At 35.9% G+C, this 12321-nt stretch overlaps 3 protein-coding genes and 2 non-coding genes across 5 annotated transcripts; 2 read left to right on the forward strand and 3 right to left on the reverse strand.

Moving 5' to 3' along the window:
• Positions 1-1303: 1303 nt before the first annotated feature.
• LOC129898778 (uncharacterized) lies at positions 1304-2914 on the forward strand. The gene is made up of 5 exons (XM_055973452.1): positions 1304-1461; positions 1567-1601; positions 1670-1769; positions 1834-1892; positions 1983-2914. Exons 1-5 carry the CDS (start codon positions 1348-1350, stop codon positions 2743-2745), a joined length of 1071 nt encoding a protein of 356 aa, XP_055829427.1. The 5' UTR covers positions 1304-1347; the 3' UTR covers positions 2746-2914.
• A 685-nt stretch (positions 2915-3599) lies between these two features.
• On the reverse strand, positions 3600-3673 carry TRNAV-AAC (transfer RNA valine (anticodon AAC)). Its single transcript has one exon. It is a non-coding gene; the product is annotated as a tRNA-Val (tRNA).
• Positions 3674-4591: 918 nt separating this feature from the next.
• On the forward strand, positions 4592-7155 carry LOC129898776 (uncharacterized). Its single transcript, XM_055973450.1, has 5 exons — positions 4592-4772; positions 4903-4928; positions 5021-5129; positions 5221-5276; positions 5368-7155. The coding sequence occupies exons 1-5, from the start codon at positions 4662-4664 to the stop codon at positions 6899-6901; spliced, it is 1836 nt and encodes a 611-aa protein (XP_055829425.1). The 5' UTR covers positions 4592-4661; the 3' UTR covers positions 6902-7155.
• Positions 7156-7607: 452 nt separating this feature from the next.
• On the reverse strand, positions 7608-7681 carry TRNAV-AAC (transfer RNA valine (anticodon AAC)). Its single transcript has one exon. It is a non-coding gene; the product is annotated as a tRNA-Val (tRNA).
• A 760-nt stretch (positions 7682-8441) lies between these two features.
• On the reverse strand, positions 8442-9771 carry LOC129898785 (histone H4-like). The gene has a single exon (XM_055973463.1). It carries the CDS (start codon positions 9699-9701, stop codon positions 9390-9392), a length of 312 nt encoding a protein of 103 aa, XP_055829438.1. The 5' UTR covers positions 9702-9771; the 3' UTR covers positions 8442-9389.
• Positions 9772-12321: the final 2550 nt, after the last annotated feature.

Raw genomic sequence — 12321 nt, forward strand, 5'->3', positions numbered from 1 at the left:
TTATGTAAATCCAAGTTGAACCTAGAGTCTATCGGAAATAGTCTCACCGGCTACACTACCCTCACAAGACACACATATGAGATTATACTGCCTATATTGTTGTTGTTGTTGTATACTGACCAAAGATAGTAATAGGTTCATGTAGAACAACCACACAGGAGCCGACTCTACAATAGTTTTTAAATAATTATAGTATTATTTTCTTTATGTTTCTGGATAATCACAGAGATGGTGATAGAAAGCAAAACAGTCTTACAGGACAAACAACATACACTCCAGCACATTCTCAGGGAAGAAAATCAACTAGCAGACTACTTGGCAAATATTACAATCGATAAAGGAGGGTGAAACTACCAAGATTTCAGCAGTTTAGAAGTAGCAGGAAGAAAGATCATTAACAGTGGTAAACTAAAATGTTCCTATTTGAGAGTAACTCCAGCCAAGGGATAGAGGGGATAGGGAGGTTCAAAGTGTTAGGTGTTTTGTTTTTGGTTGTTTGTTTATTTCTTTCCTAGTCGATTGAGCCATGTAGGAAATGGATTTTGCCTGAGGTGGTGTTTATACTCATTACTTCATCAATAAAATACTAAAATTTAACCAAAAAATATATATATCTTTTTTATTATTCAATTATTAAATTTACTGAAGTCTAGCCAAACCTTCTCTAAAATTAATCTTGTCTGCTTACAAGGGGCAGCGTGGTGCACTAAAGCTCCCGCTATACGCAAGGTTCGAGGAAGGGCCCGACCACAAGGGTTTATTGTACGCAGCTTTACCTTGGATTTCTACTAAAGGCTGTTTCCAAGGCTTGAACCTGTGACCTACTGGTGACATGGCAGCAACTTTACCAACTTGTCTGCTTACAAAAAAATCAAAATTTATTTTTTGATGTCCTCTTTAAAACTTCAGGTATTGCAACTGTCAATTATTATATTGAAGCAACACAATACTGTTCTGATATCAATAAATCAGCTTACCGAATTCTTGAGTCAAAATACATTATTTTAATTTTATATTATATTTTTTAATTTAAAATTAGTCATTATTGATATTCTAGATATGTTAACAAGAAAATATGACTTTGCATCTAAAGAAAGCTAAAAAAACCTCATAGTTTAAAAAAATTAAGGGTCTCTTTATAAATTTGAAATCGGTTGCAAAATAAAATGTTTGGTATGAGAAATTCAAAAGAAAATAGTTTTGGAGGGTAAATGGATTCAGAATTAACGGTAATTTCAAGAATCAAGAAGTGACTTTTCCATATATATATTGACATTGTCTCCTCTCATTTCCATCAAATTCATTCTTCTGCATTTTTCATTTTGACATAATCTTCTTCATTCAACAATGTCGAGAGTCTATTCACTTGAATTCAACAGTGATGAGATCCCTCCTAATGATAGCATCCACTGTCATAGGTGCAGTATGCAAGTTGCATCCTTCGACGATTATATTGAGAGGGTAAGAATTTCTTCGTCTAGGAAAAACTATTTCATCATTTCAATAAGCACTACTCTGTTATATTTCTTGACTAAGCATCATTTTGTTGTCTTGTACATTTTGCAGTCTCAATCAGGAGTAGCAGGGATCTTTAATTGGGTGTAAGTATCAGCAACTTGAGATATGTATACACTTTTTTCTGCGGTCTTAGGCTCATTTATATTTGCAGGTTTAATGTTGATCTAGCAGAAAACGTGAGTTATCCTCATGGAATTACCGTAACCAACACTTACTGTCGCCGATGTCGAAACATGATCGGGTGGAAAATTGTAAGATACTAATACTAAACATCATCAACTACCGTAGCCAATACTGAATTTTTTATTTATCCAGATTTCAGCCCCGGGCCGAGAGGAAACGTCTATTAGAGCAGGAAGATTTTGTATGAGATTGTAAGTTTCTAATTACAAAATTGCAAATTCAGAGTGTACAAATAAGCGGTATGACCTATAAGGGTTAATACAAATGGTATTTTATGGCAGGGACAAGCTTAAATTTTCGAATGCTATACCATTGGTTCGTTCAATCGAGGAACAAAATTTCCAAGAGAATGAGGAAAATACAGATCAAGATGGAGACACAACTGATGGAAATGGAGACTCTACTGATCAAGATGGAAACTCTACTGATCAAAATTTAGGCACTAGTGATCAAGATGGAGACGCTGCTGATCAAGATGGAAACGCTACTGATCACGATTTAGGCCCTAATGGGCAAAATGCTGATCAAGATGGAGATGCTAATGAACAACAAGTGGGCACAAATTTCGATCAAGATGGAGACTCAGAAAAAGAATGTGACGTGGCTATTCATAATTACTTGACGCTTTTCATCAGTCAAGGTGGAAGCGATAATGAACAGAATCATGATGAAGATAGAAGCTCTACTGAGGAAACTGCTGATCAAGATGGAGACAGTAATGAGCAGAATCATGATCAAGATGGAAGCTCTACTGAGCAAACTGCTGATCAAGATGGAGGCAGTAATGAGCAGGACCATGATCAAGAAGGAGGCGTTAATGAGCAAAATGCTGATCAAGATGGAGGCGGTGATCAACAGGTTCCTAATGAACAAGATTTAGGCGCTAATGAGCAAAATGCTGATCAAGATGGAGGCGGTAATCAGCAGGTTCCTAATGAACAAGAAGTGGGCGCTAATGAGCAAAATGCTGAACAAGATGGACCTGGTAATGAACAGAATCATGATCAAAATGGAGGCCGGCCAACGAAACAAATGAAGATATAGATCTCCTGGCTGATGCAATAGATAATATTGATAGCCTAGTCATGCTGATATTCTGCTTATACAAAATGCTATAATTCATGATTGTGTGATTTTCTGTTTTCCTTTTCTGTTTTGAGATTGCAGTACATAAGGTTGGAATAAACCGATTTGACACTACCTTTCTCTATAAGCTGCTTAGTTTGTTTGTAATTTCTTGATACAAGTCATCTGTCAAGCATTTGAGTATAATTGACTGGTTAAAAGTTACTACTTTGATTACTGATATTTCCTTAGATTTTTCTTCTGAACTTTAGTTTGTGGATGACTAATATGGGAAACGAATTTTCCAAAGCCACACAGGTGTGTGAATACTAGTAGTCATCTTGGTTTCTGTTTTCTCCCCTTTTTCTAAGGAATGGGGCTTTCAGGAAACTGTTATAGTAATGACTACTAGTATATGCTAACTTAAGTGCCAGTGCTCATACTATACTAATTTGGATTTCTGCCTTCTGCTGTGTTCAATTGTTTAATATAATTGCAATTTGCAAATATGTAACCTTCTGAAATCTGTTACGATTCCTTTTGTCAGGAGGGATGATTATACGTGTGTTGTTTGCCTTATGTAGTGGCTCTGTATGTCCAACAATTGCTGAGAGCATTGAAGTTTATCGCTGCCTAAAACGCCTAAAAGCTAATACAAATCCTGTAGTCCTGTTTGGCATGAATATGTAGTACAGTTTTCCTTCGCCACAGCAAGTTTATTTCTCAAGTAATGTATCAACAAGAGGATCCTGACTTCTTAAGTAAGTTGCAGCACCAGTACAGTTTTGGCACATAAGGGAAAACTTTCATCTTTAAAAAAAAAGGATAAGATATGGCTTCGCCCGGACTCAAACCAGAGACCTTCAGTGTGTTAGACTGACGTGATAACCAACTACACCACAAAACCTCAGTGATAGGTTAGTCTTTAGATTTTACATCTACTATATTTTTTTGCCTTTCATCTCTTTATTCCTTAATCTCATGTGAATTTACTTTTGCTATAATCTAACAGTAATTGATTAAGCTTGCGTTTACCAAATTCATCATTTCAACTCAAAATTTAAATATGTAATTAGGGATCATAGTTTCAAATCTCAAATTCTTCGAAAAGCATTATTTGAGATTTCAAATTTCTAATGGCTACATCATGTCATTTTTCCATATAATAATATAGGAGGGACTTTAGTATTTGGAGACCTAAGGTACTGGTTTTATTCATTTTATTATCATCAGGTGTTTACGCTAAATCAACTCAATATTTTTTGATTAAGTGATTTTATATAATTAAAAAAAAAAGTCTAGACACAAAGCATTCTATATTTAGCAGGGTCAGTGGAAGGACCGCCACTTCATGGAATGTGATTTAGATATTCTACCCTAATACAAGGGTTAGTAGTCACTTCCATGGTTCAGACTCATTGCTCCAAGACTTCCTCTTGATTTAGTGCAACAAACATATGCATTAATTAGTCATGATTAAATAATATGCCGCACATCTATTTTTTGATGCAAACACTCGATACAGATAAATTATTATTATTATTTACCGTCGAAATTCACACAATAATAATATTATTAAGATACAAATGAGAGGAAAAAAAAAAAAGAAACATAATTGCTTTTTTATTGTCTATACAATTTTAAGTCGGTGCATATGTGTGTAAGGATGCAAAATAAAAATGTGAATATGTCTATTGTCAGAAATTAAAAAGAAAATAGTTTTGGAGGGTAAATAGAGAGGTTGGATTCAGAATTAACGGTAAATTCAAGAATCAAGAAGTGAGTTCTGTATATTTATCAACATTCTCTCTTCTCATTTCCATTAAATTCATTCTACTGCATTTTTTTCATTTTGATATAATCTCCTCTCTGAGTTGCTGCTTCTTCATTCGACAATGATTAGATGCTATTCAGTTGAATTCCAGGATGTTATCCCTCGTCATGATAGCATCCACTGTCATAGGTGCAGAAATCAAGTTGCACGCATCCACGATTATATTCGGTTGGTAAGGATTCGAATATTACTTCTTCCGAATTGTTCTATTTGATGAACTTGCATGTGATTTCAATATTTTAGATTCAATGCTTAATTAATTCTTGTGTATTATTATGCTCATTTTCTTGAACATTTTGCAGTGGCCAAGAGGGCTCTTTAATAGGGTGTAAGTCTCATGATTTCATGCAATCTGATATTCAGCAACTTGAGATCTGTATACACTTTTTTTTGCGGTCTAAGGCTCATTTATATATGCAGGTTTAATGTTGTTGTACCAGACAACGTGAATTATCATCGACAACTATTAGGAACTACCGTAGCCAATGCTAACTGTGGCCGATGTGGGGCGATGCTTGGGTGGAAAATTGTAAGATACTAATATCAAAGAGCATTATGTTTTCATGAACAAGAAAATTTTGTTGCTAGTTTAAAAAATACTGAATTTTTTGTTACTCCAGATTGCAGTCGCCCAACAGAGCATTCTTATTAGGGAAGGAAGATTCCTTATGAAATTGTAAGTTTCTAATTACAAACATGCAAATTGAGAGTGTACACATAAGCGGTATGGCTTGTAAGGGTTAATACAAATGAGTATTTTGTGGCAGGAACAAGCTTAGTTTATGGAATGATGTACCGTTGCTTCGTCTAAATGAGGCACAAGATTTAGGCGCTAATGAGGAAAATGCAGATCAAGATGGAGACCCTAATGAGCAAAATGTTGACCAAGATGGAGATGCTACTGATCAAGATGGAGACACTACTGATCAAGATGGAGACACGACTGATCAAGATGGAGACACTACTGATCAAGATGGAGACACGACTGATCAAGATGGAGACACTACTGATCAAGATGGAAACACAACTGATCAAGATGGAGGCGCTAATGAACAGGTTCCAAATGAACAAGATTTAAGTGCTAATGAGCAAAATGCTGATCAAGATGGAGATGCTAATGAACAGGTTCCTAATGAACAATATTTTGGTGCTAATGAGCAAAATGCTGATCAAGATGGAGATGCTAATGAACAGGTTCCTAATGAACAAGATTTTGGTGCTAATGAGCAAAATGCTGATCAAGATGGAGATGCTAATGAACAAGATGTGGGCGCTAATGAACAAAATGACTATCAAGATGGAGACGCTACTGATCAAGATGGAGACACAACTGATCAAGATGGAGGCGCTAATGAACAGGTTCCAAATGAACAAGATTTAGGCGCTAATGAGCAAACTACTGAACAAGATGGAGATGATAATGAACAGGTTCCTAATGAACAAGATTCAGGAACGCTCCTGATCCAGATGGAGACAGAACTGATCAAGATGAAGACAGAACTGATCAAGTTGAAGACAGAACTGATCAAGATGGAGATGCTACTGATCAAGATGGAGACAACTGATCAAGATGGAGATGCTACTGATCAAGATGGAGACACAACTGATCAAGATGGAGGTGCTAATGAACAGGTTCCAAATGAACAAGATTTAGGTGCTAATGAGCAAAATGCTGATCAAGATGGAGATGCTAATGAACAGGTTCCTAATGAACAATATTTTGGTGCTAATGAGCAAAATGCTGATCAAGATGGAGATGCTAATGAACAGGTTCCTAATGAACAAGATTTTGGTGCTAATGAGCAAAATGCTGATCAGGATGGAGATGCTAATGAACAGGTTCCTAATGAACAAGATGTGGGCGCTAATGAACAAAATGACTATCAAGATGGAGACGCTACTGATCAAGATGGAGACACAACTGATCAAGATGGAGGCGCTAATGAACAGGTTCCAAATGAACAAGATTTAGGCGCTAATGAGCAAAATACTGAACAAGATGGAGATGATAATGAACAGGTTCCTAATGAACAAGATTTAGGAACGCTCCTGATCCAGATGGAGACAGAACTGATCAAGATGAAGACAGAACTGATCAAGTTGAAGACAGAACTGATCAAGATGGAGAGACAACTAATCAAGATGGAGATGCTACTGATCAAGATGGAGACAACTGATCAAGATGGAGACGCTACTGATCAAGATGGAGACACTAGTGATCAAGATGGAGATGCGAATGAGCAAAATGCTGATCAAGATGGAGACGCTACTGATCAAGATGGAGGCGCTCCAATGAACTGAATGAAGATGTAGACCACCTGGGCGATGGACCAACTAATGAAGAAAATGAAGACATTGATATTCTTCTTATACAAAATGCTATAATTCATAATTGTGTGATATTCTGTTTTCCATTTTTGTTTTGAGATTGCAGTATATATTATTACTTCAGGTTGGAATAAGCCAATCTAGACTGAACTTTTTACGTCTTTGAGCTCGGATACTACCGTTCTGTATATGCTGCTTAGTTTGTTTTTAATTTCTTGATACAAAGTCATCTGTCAAGCATTTGGGTATAATCGACTGGTTAAAAGTTACTACTTTATTACTGATTTTTCCTTAGATTTTGCTACTGAACTTTAGTTTGTGGATGACTATGGGGAACGAATTTTTCAAAGCCACACAGGAGTATGAATGCTTGTGGTCATCTTGGTTTCTGTTTTCTCCCCTTTTTCTAAGGAGTGGGAGTCGGGCTTTAAGGACTAACTTAAATTGTACTAATTTGGATTTCTTCCTTCTGTAACCTGTACAATTCCTTTAGTCAAGAGGGATGATTATACGTGTGTTTTTGCCTTATCGCTGCCTAATACAAGTCCTGTTTGGCGTGAATTTGTAGTAGAGTTTTCCTTCACCACAGCAAGTCTATTTCTCAAGTAATGACTCTTAAGTCAGTACAGTTTGGCACATAGAAAACTTTCTTTTAGAAAGAAAAAAGAAAAGATATGGATGGCTTCGCCCGGACTCGAACCGGAGACCTTCAGTGTGTTAGACTGACGTGATAACCAACTACACCACGAAACCTTGGTTATAGATGGAACTTTAGAATTTAATATTATTTATCCCTTCATCTCTCTTCCTCAATCACATCTGAATTTACTTTTGCTATACTCTAACAGTAATTGATTAAGCTTGCAACATTCAACATAAAGTAATCATTTCAACTCAACGTTTGAAAATGTGATTTGGAATCATTATTTTAAATCTCAAATTCTCTAAAAATAGGAGAGGCTTTAGTATTTGGAGGCCTAAGGTACTGGTTTTATTTGTTTTAATCGCATCGGGTGTTTACACCAAATCAACTCAACATATTTTGATTAAGTAATTTAATGTAATATAAAAAAAAAAACAATATGGAGCACAAACCATTCTACATTAGCAAGTTCAATGGAAAGACTACACTTCAAGAAATATGATTTAGACATTTAACTTAATACAAGGGTTAGTGATTGCTTTCATAACTCGAACTTATTGCTCTATGACTTCCTCTTAATTTAATGCAACAAACATGTGCATTAATTAATCATGGCTAAATAATATGTCGCGATGCAAACACTCAATATAGATATATTGTCGAAAGTCACACAACAATAACATTATTCAGATACAAAGGAAAAAAAATAAGGAAACATAATCGATTTTTTATTCTCTATACAATTTTAAGTGGGTGATATGTGTGTTAAAGATGCAATATAAAATGTGAATATGACTAGTGTCAGAAATTAAAAAGAAAATAGCCTTGGAGGGTGAAATTGTAAAATCCTCTTAAGGGGCAAAACAAAAAAGAATTTTTATTGTTCCCTAATAAAGGTGAAAATTTTGTTCAATGTGAAGCAATTTCAAATTTCCCTCCTTCGTGAATTAACTGTATTCAAGAATCAAGAAGTGACTTTCTACTCTGTTATCTCAACATTCTCTTCTCAGTCCCACCAACTGTGTTACATTTGAAGTTAGACAGTCTTGTTCTTTGTTGAAGCGAATTTGTTCTATAACATATCTATTAGGATTTGGTTGATACAATGACAGACGTTTTTTTTTAATACCATCATATCCCTTATTATGACTGCATACACTGTTATACTTGCAGAACTCAAGTTGCAGTCGTCCAGGATTATATTCTCATGGTAAGGATCTCTCTGCATCATTTCTTGCAATTTAGTATTGTTGGTGTAATCGATATCTCGCCCTCTTTAAGGAGATTCAAGCCTACTGCGGCATAATCTACACCGATCCAGCAGTAATACTCTTGACTTATACCCTTCAAGATACAACAGCCCAGCAACATGTATGACTCAAACAACTCCGGATTAGTTGAAGAGTCCAAAGCTCCACAAAAAAACATCTTCCTTCAACATATAAATACTCTCTTTTTCATAGTGAATATAGTTGAAGACTTAGAATATTTTCTTGTCTCAACTCTCTCTTTCACTACTTCACACTACAATATTTTTCCACACTTAAACATATTTCATCTCATCTAATTTTACATCCATTTCACAAAGGAAGAAACACCACAATTTACGGGTGAAGAATTCTTCCTTGTCTTGAATAGAAATAAAGTGGATAATAATGTAGGTAAATGAATGGAGGAATTATGTCTTGGAAGTTACAAATGTTACCGGGCATAAAAAAGGCTACAGAACAAGATGCAAAAAAGGCTACAGACCAGCCATAAACGCAATTGTAAGCTAAAACCTACAGCTAATACCATTACACCAACCAAAACCCCAATCTAACCGCCAAATCCATAGAGAGTCCTACCCTGTCTCTTAAGGGCATAAACAACATCCATAGCAGTAACAGTCTTTCTCCTGGCGTGCTCAGTGTAGGTGACGGAATCACGGATCACATTCTCCAAAAATACCTTCAGCACTCCACGGGTCTCTTCATAGATCAGACCGGAGATACGCTTCACACCACCCCTACGAGCAAGCCTGCGAATAGCTGGCTTAGTGATTCCCTGGATGTTATCTCTTAGAACCTTCCTGTGCCTCTTGGCTCCTCCCTTTCCCAATCCCTTGCCTCCCTTTCCACGTCCAGACATTTTCACACTGAAATTTGAAGATGATGAAAATTCTAGGGTTTTCAATTTGGGTGAACTGAAGTCTCTTCGGTGGTGGGTATTTATATTCGATGGACGAGTTCGAAATGTGGCGGGGCATAAATCGTAGCCGCTAAATATTTGGGGATTTACTTGATCATCGACGGATAATAATGGCGATCCATGTGAATAATGGAAACTGAATATTAACCGTTGATTGGAAGGGGATCTGATCCGTGTGAGAGAAGATCTAGGGATGTTAATGCATCTTTCCCGCAACTAATACTAATGGTAATTCAATTTTTTATGGGCAAAAAAAGACTTTACTTTCCTAGTTCATTATTAATTATGTAAAAGATAATTGGTTGATCTTTATTTTTTATTTTTTTAGTATAATCGAATTTATGCTTACGTTGCATAAGTAGTCTATCAAAATATGTATCTTTTTGTATTACAGTTGCTCGTGAAATATTATGATGCGAAAATAGAAAAAAAAAATTGATGTAAAATTGTCCATTTTGATCCAAGTCTGTGGTTATGTTTGGTATGAAGGAAAACATTGTCCGGAAAATGTTTTTCAATTTTCTCATTTTGATTGGATTAAATGTTTTGAAAGTTGTTTTTCAAATCAACTTATTTTCCTCAAATTTAAGAAAAATAAATTCACTCCAAAATCTAAAGAAAACATTTTCCAAAATTTTCCTCTAACCTCAAAGTATAATGTTTTTTTCTTACCCACCCCTAACCAACTCCCTCCCCATCCCCCTCCCAACAAAAAAAAAACTATATTTTACAAAATATTTCAAATTTGAAAAAATTTATCTTTTTTTTCCCAACCCCCCTACCAGCCCCCTCCCCCCGTACACACACAAAAAAAAATATGTTTGAAAATAATTTCAAATTTTCATTTTTTTTACACCCTTACCCCGCCCCCCCATCAGCCCCCACCCTCACAAAAAAAATTAAAATTATTTTTGAAAAATATTTCAAATTTTGATAATTTTATTTTTTTTAACCCTGACCGCCTCCCCTCCCCCCAACCAGCCCACCCGCCCTCTCCCAAAAAAATTATTTAAAAAAAAAATCAAATTTCGATTTGAAAGTTCGATTTGGAGTCGGGTGTAGTCGAATTTCAATTCAAAAGTTGGGGTTTAGTCTAGATTTGAAAGTCGAATCTTGGATCAACAGTTGAGTTAGGTCCCGATTTGAAAGTTGGGTCACGCATCGGGTGTCGAGATTAGGTCTTGGTTTGAAAGTCGGGTACTGATGTAAGGGTTGGATCCTAAATTGGTCGATCATGTCCTGGTTTTGATGTTGGGGTCAGGTCTCGGGGTTGAATTTTGAAACGATTATTGATGTTGGATCCCGATTCGAGTGTTGGAATCGGGTCCTGAATCGATTACTAGATTAATTTTTCATGTCAGAAACTATTTTGCTAAAGTATATTTTCTACTATCTTGTCAAAAATAAAAGATAATATTTTCTGAAAAATATTTTCATTCACCAACTAAAAAATATAAAATATTTTTTCCGAAAAATATCTTCCACTCACCAACCAAAATGAGAAAATAAGTTAGAAACCAACTTGTTTTCCAAGAAAACATTTTCTAAAAAATATTTTCCTTAGAAAACATTTTCCTTCTTACCAAACACACCATGTATATTATTTTTTTTCAAAAAGACACACACCATTAAACGTAACTTGTTTTTACGTCTAGCTACCAATGTGGGACTTAATTCACACACTATAATATCCCCTTAAATTAATTTCCACATGATACATTACTATTCAAGGTCTAATTTGGAGATTAACTAACCTCAGAGAACTAAACTACCTTAATCTGAATCTCTAGAACTTAGAGAAGACCAAGGCAAGTCCACTCTTAATTCAAGCATTTCCCTTGAAGCCTGGAGCTGGACTTCTTTTTCCTGACTTGATTCACAGTTTAATAACACTAAGCTAGAGCGCAACCAGGGTGAGCAAGATAGGAGAGTAGAGATGGGGAACCAATATCAACTTAACTAGCAGTCTCGGATCTTGAATAGACAGAGAGAGATGCTCTTCCTGCGGCCCAAGAACGTATTCGTTTAAAGAGCTAGCAATGACTTTCTTCTCACCCTAAAATCATAGTAAGCCGGGAGAAAGACATTCATGTATTCCTCAGGCACGGGATAAAGGGAAAGAGAGAGTTGGGAACGCAATAAAAAAGAATTTCTCTCCCTGTAAGTCGAGCTGAATTACATGCACCCTTTCACTTTGTTCGAGCTTCCTTTTCGGCCCTCCAAATATCACTCATAGAAACTGAGTATTTGTGGCTGCCATATCCCACTAGTGTTCTTTGAGTGTGTGCATGTGTATTGAAGCTATGGGTAAAGATAGCAAATCAACAAGTAGATGTGCAAAGGTGCTAAGTTGGAACCTATGTAATCACTCGGACACTATCTTCTTACTTGTCTCAAGGAACCATAGCCCTGCTATCGGTTGTTGGGCTAGAACAATTTAAAAATACTCTTAATATGGTGTGATATTGTCTATTTTGGACCAAACTCGCATGGATGCAAACAAGCTTCAATTCCAAAGGTAGGTTCAACCCAGCTTCGTATTCCTTTAAAAATAATGGTT

This window comes from Solanum dulcamara, chromosome 8 (assembly GCF_947179165.1).
Source record: "Solanum dulcamara chromosome 8, daSolDulc1.2, whole genome shotgun sequence".
NCBI lineage: Eukaryota > Viridiplantae > Streptophyta > Magnoliopsida > Solanales > Solanaceae > Solanum > Solanum dulcamara.

Coding starts and splice junctions, on each gene's coding strand:
- LOC129898778 (XM_055973452.1), top strand. CDS start 1,348: ATGTCGAGAGTCTATTCACTTGAATTCAACAGTGATGAGATCCCTCCT. Junction 1,462..1,566: donor TCGACGATTATATTGAGAGG/GTAAGAATTTCT, acceptor TACATTTTGCAG/TCTCAATCAGGAGTAGCAGG. Junction 1,602..1,669: donor GCAGGGATCTTTAATTGGGT/GTAAGTATCAGC, acceptor TTATATTTGCAG/GTTTAATGTTGATCTAGCAG.
- LOC129898776 (XM_055973450.1), top strand. CDS start 4,662: ATGATTAGATGCTATTCAGTTGAATTCCAGGATGTTATCCCTCGTCAT. Junction 4,773..4,902: donor TCCACGATTATATTCGGTTG/GTAAGGATTCGA, acceptor AACATTTTGCAG/TGGCCAAGAGGGCTCTTTAA. Junction 5,277..5,367: donor GGAAGATTCCTTATGAAATT/GTAAGTTTCTAA, acceptor ATTTTGTGGCAG/GAACAAGCTTAGTTTATGGA.
- LOC129898785 (XM_055973463.1), bottom strand. CDS start 9,701: ATGTCTGGACGTGGAAAGGGAGGCAAGGGATTGGGAAAGGGAGGAGCC.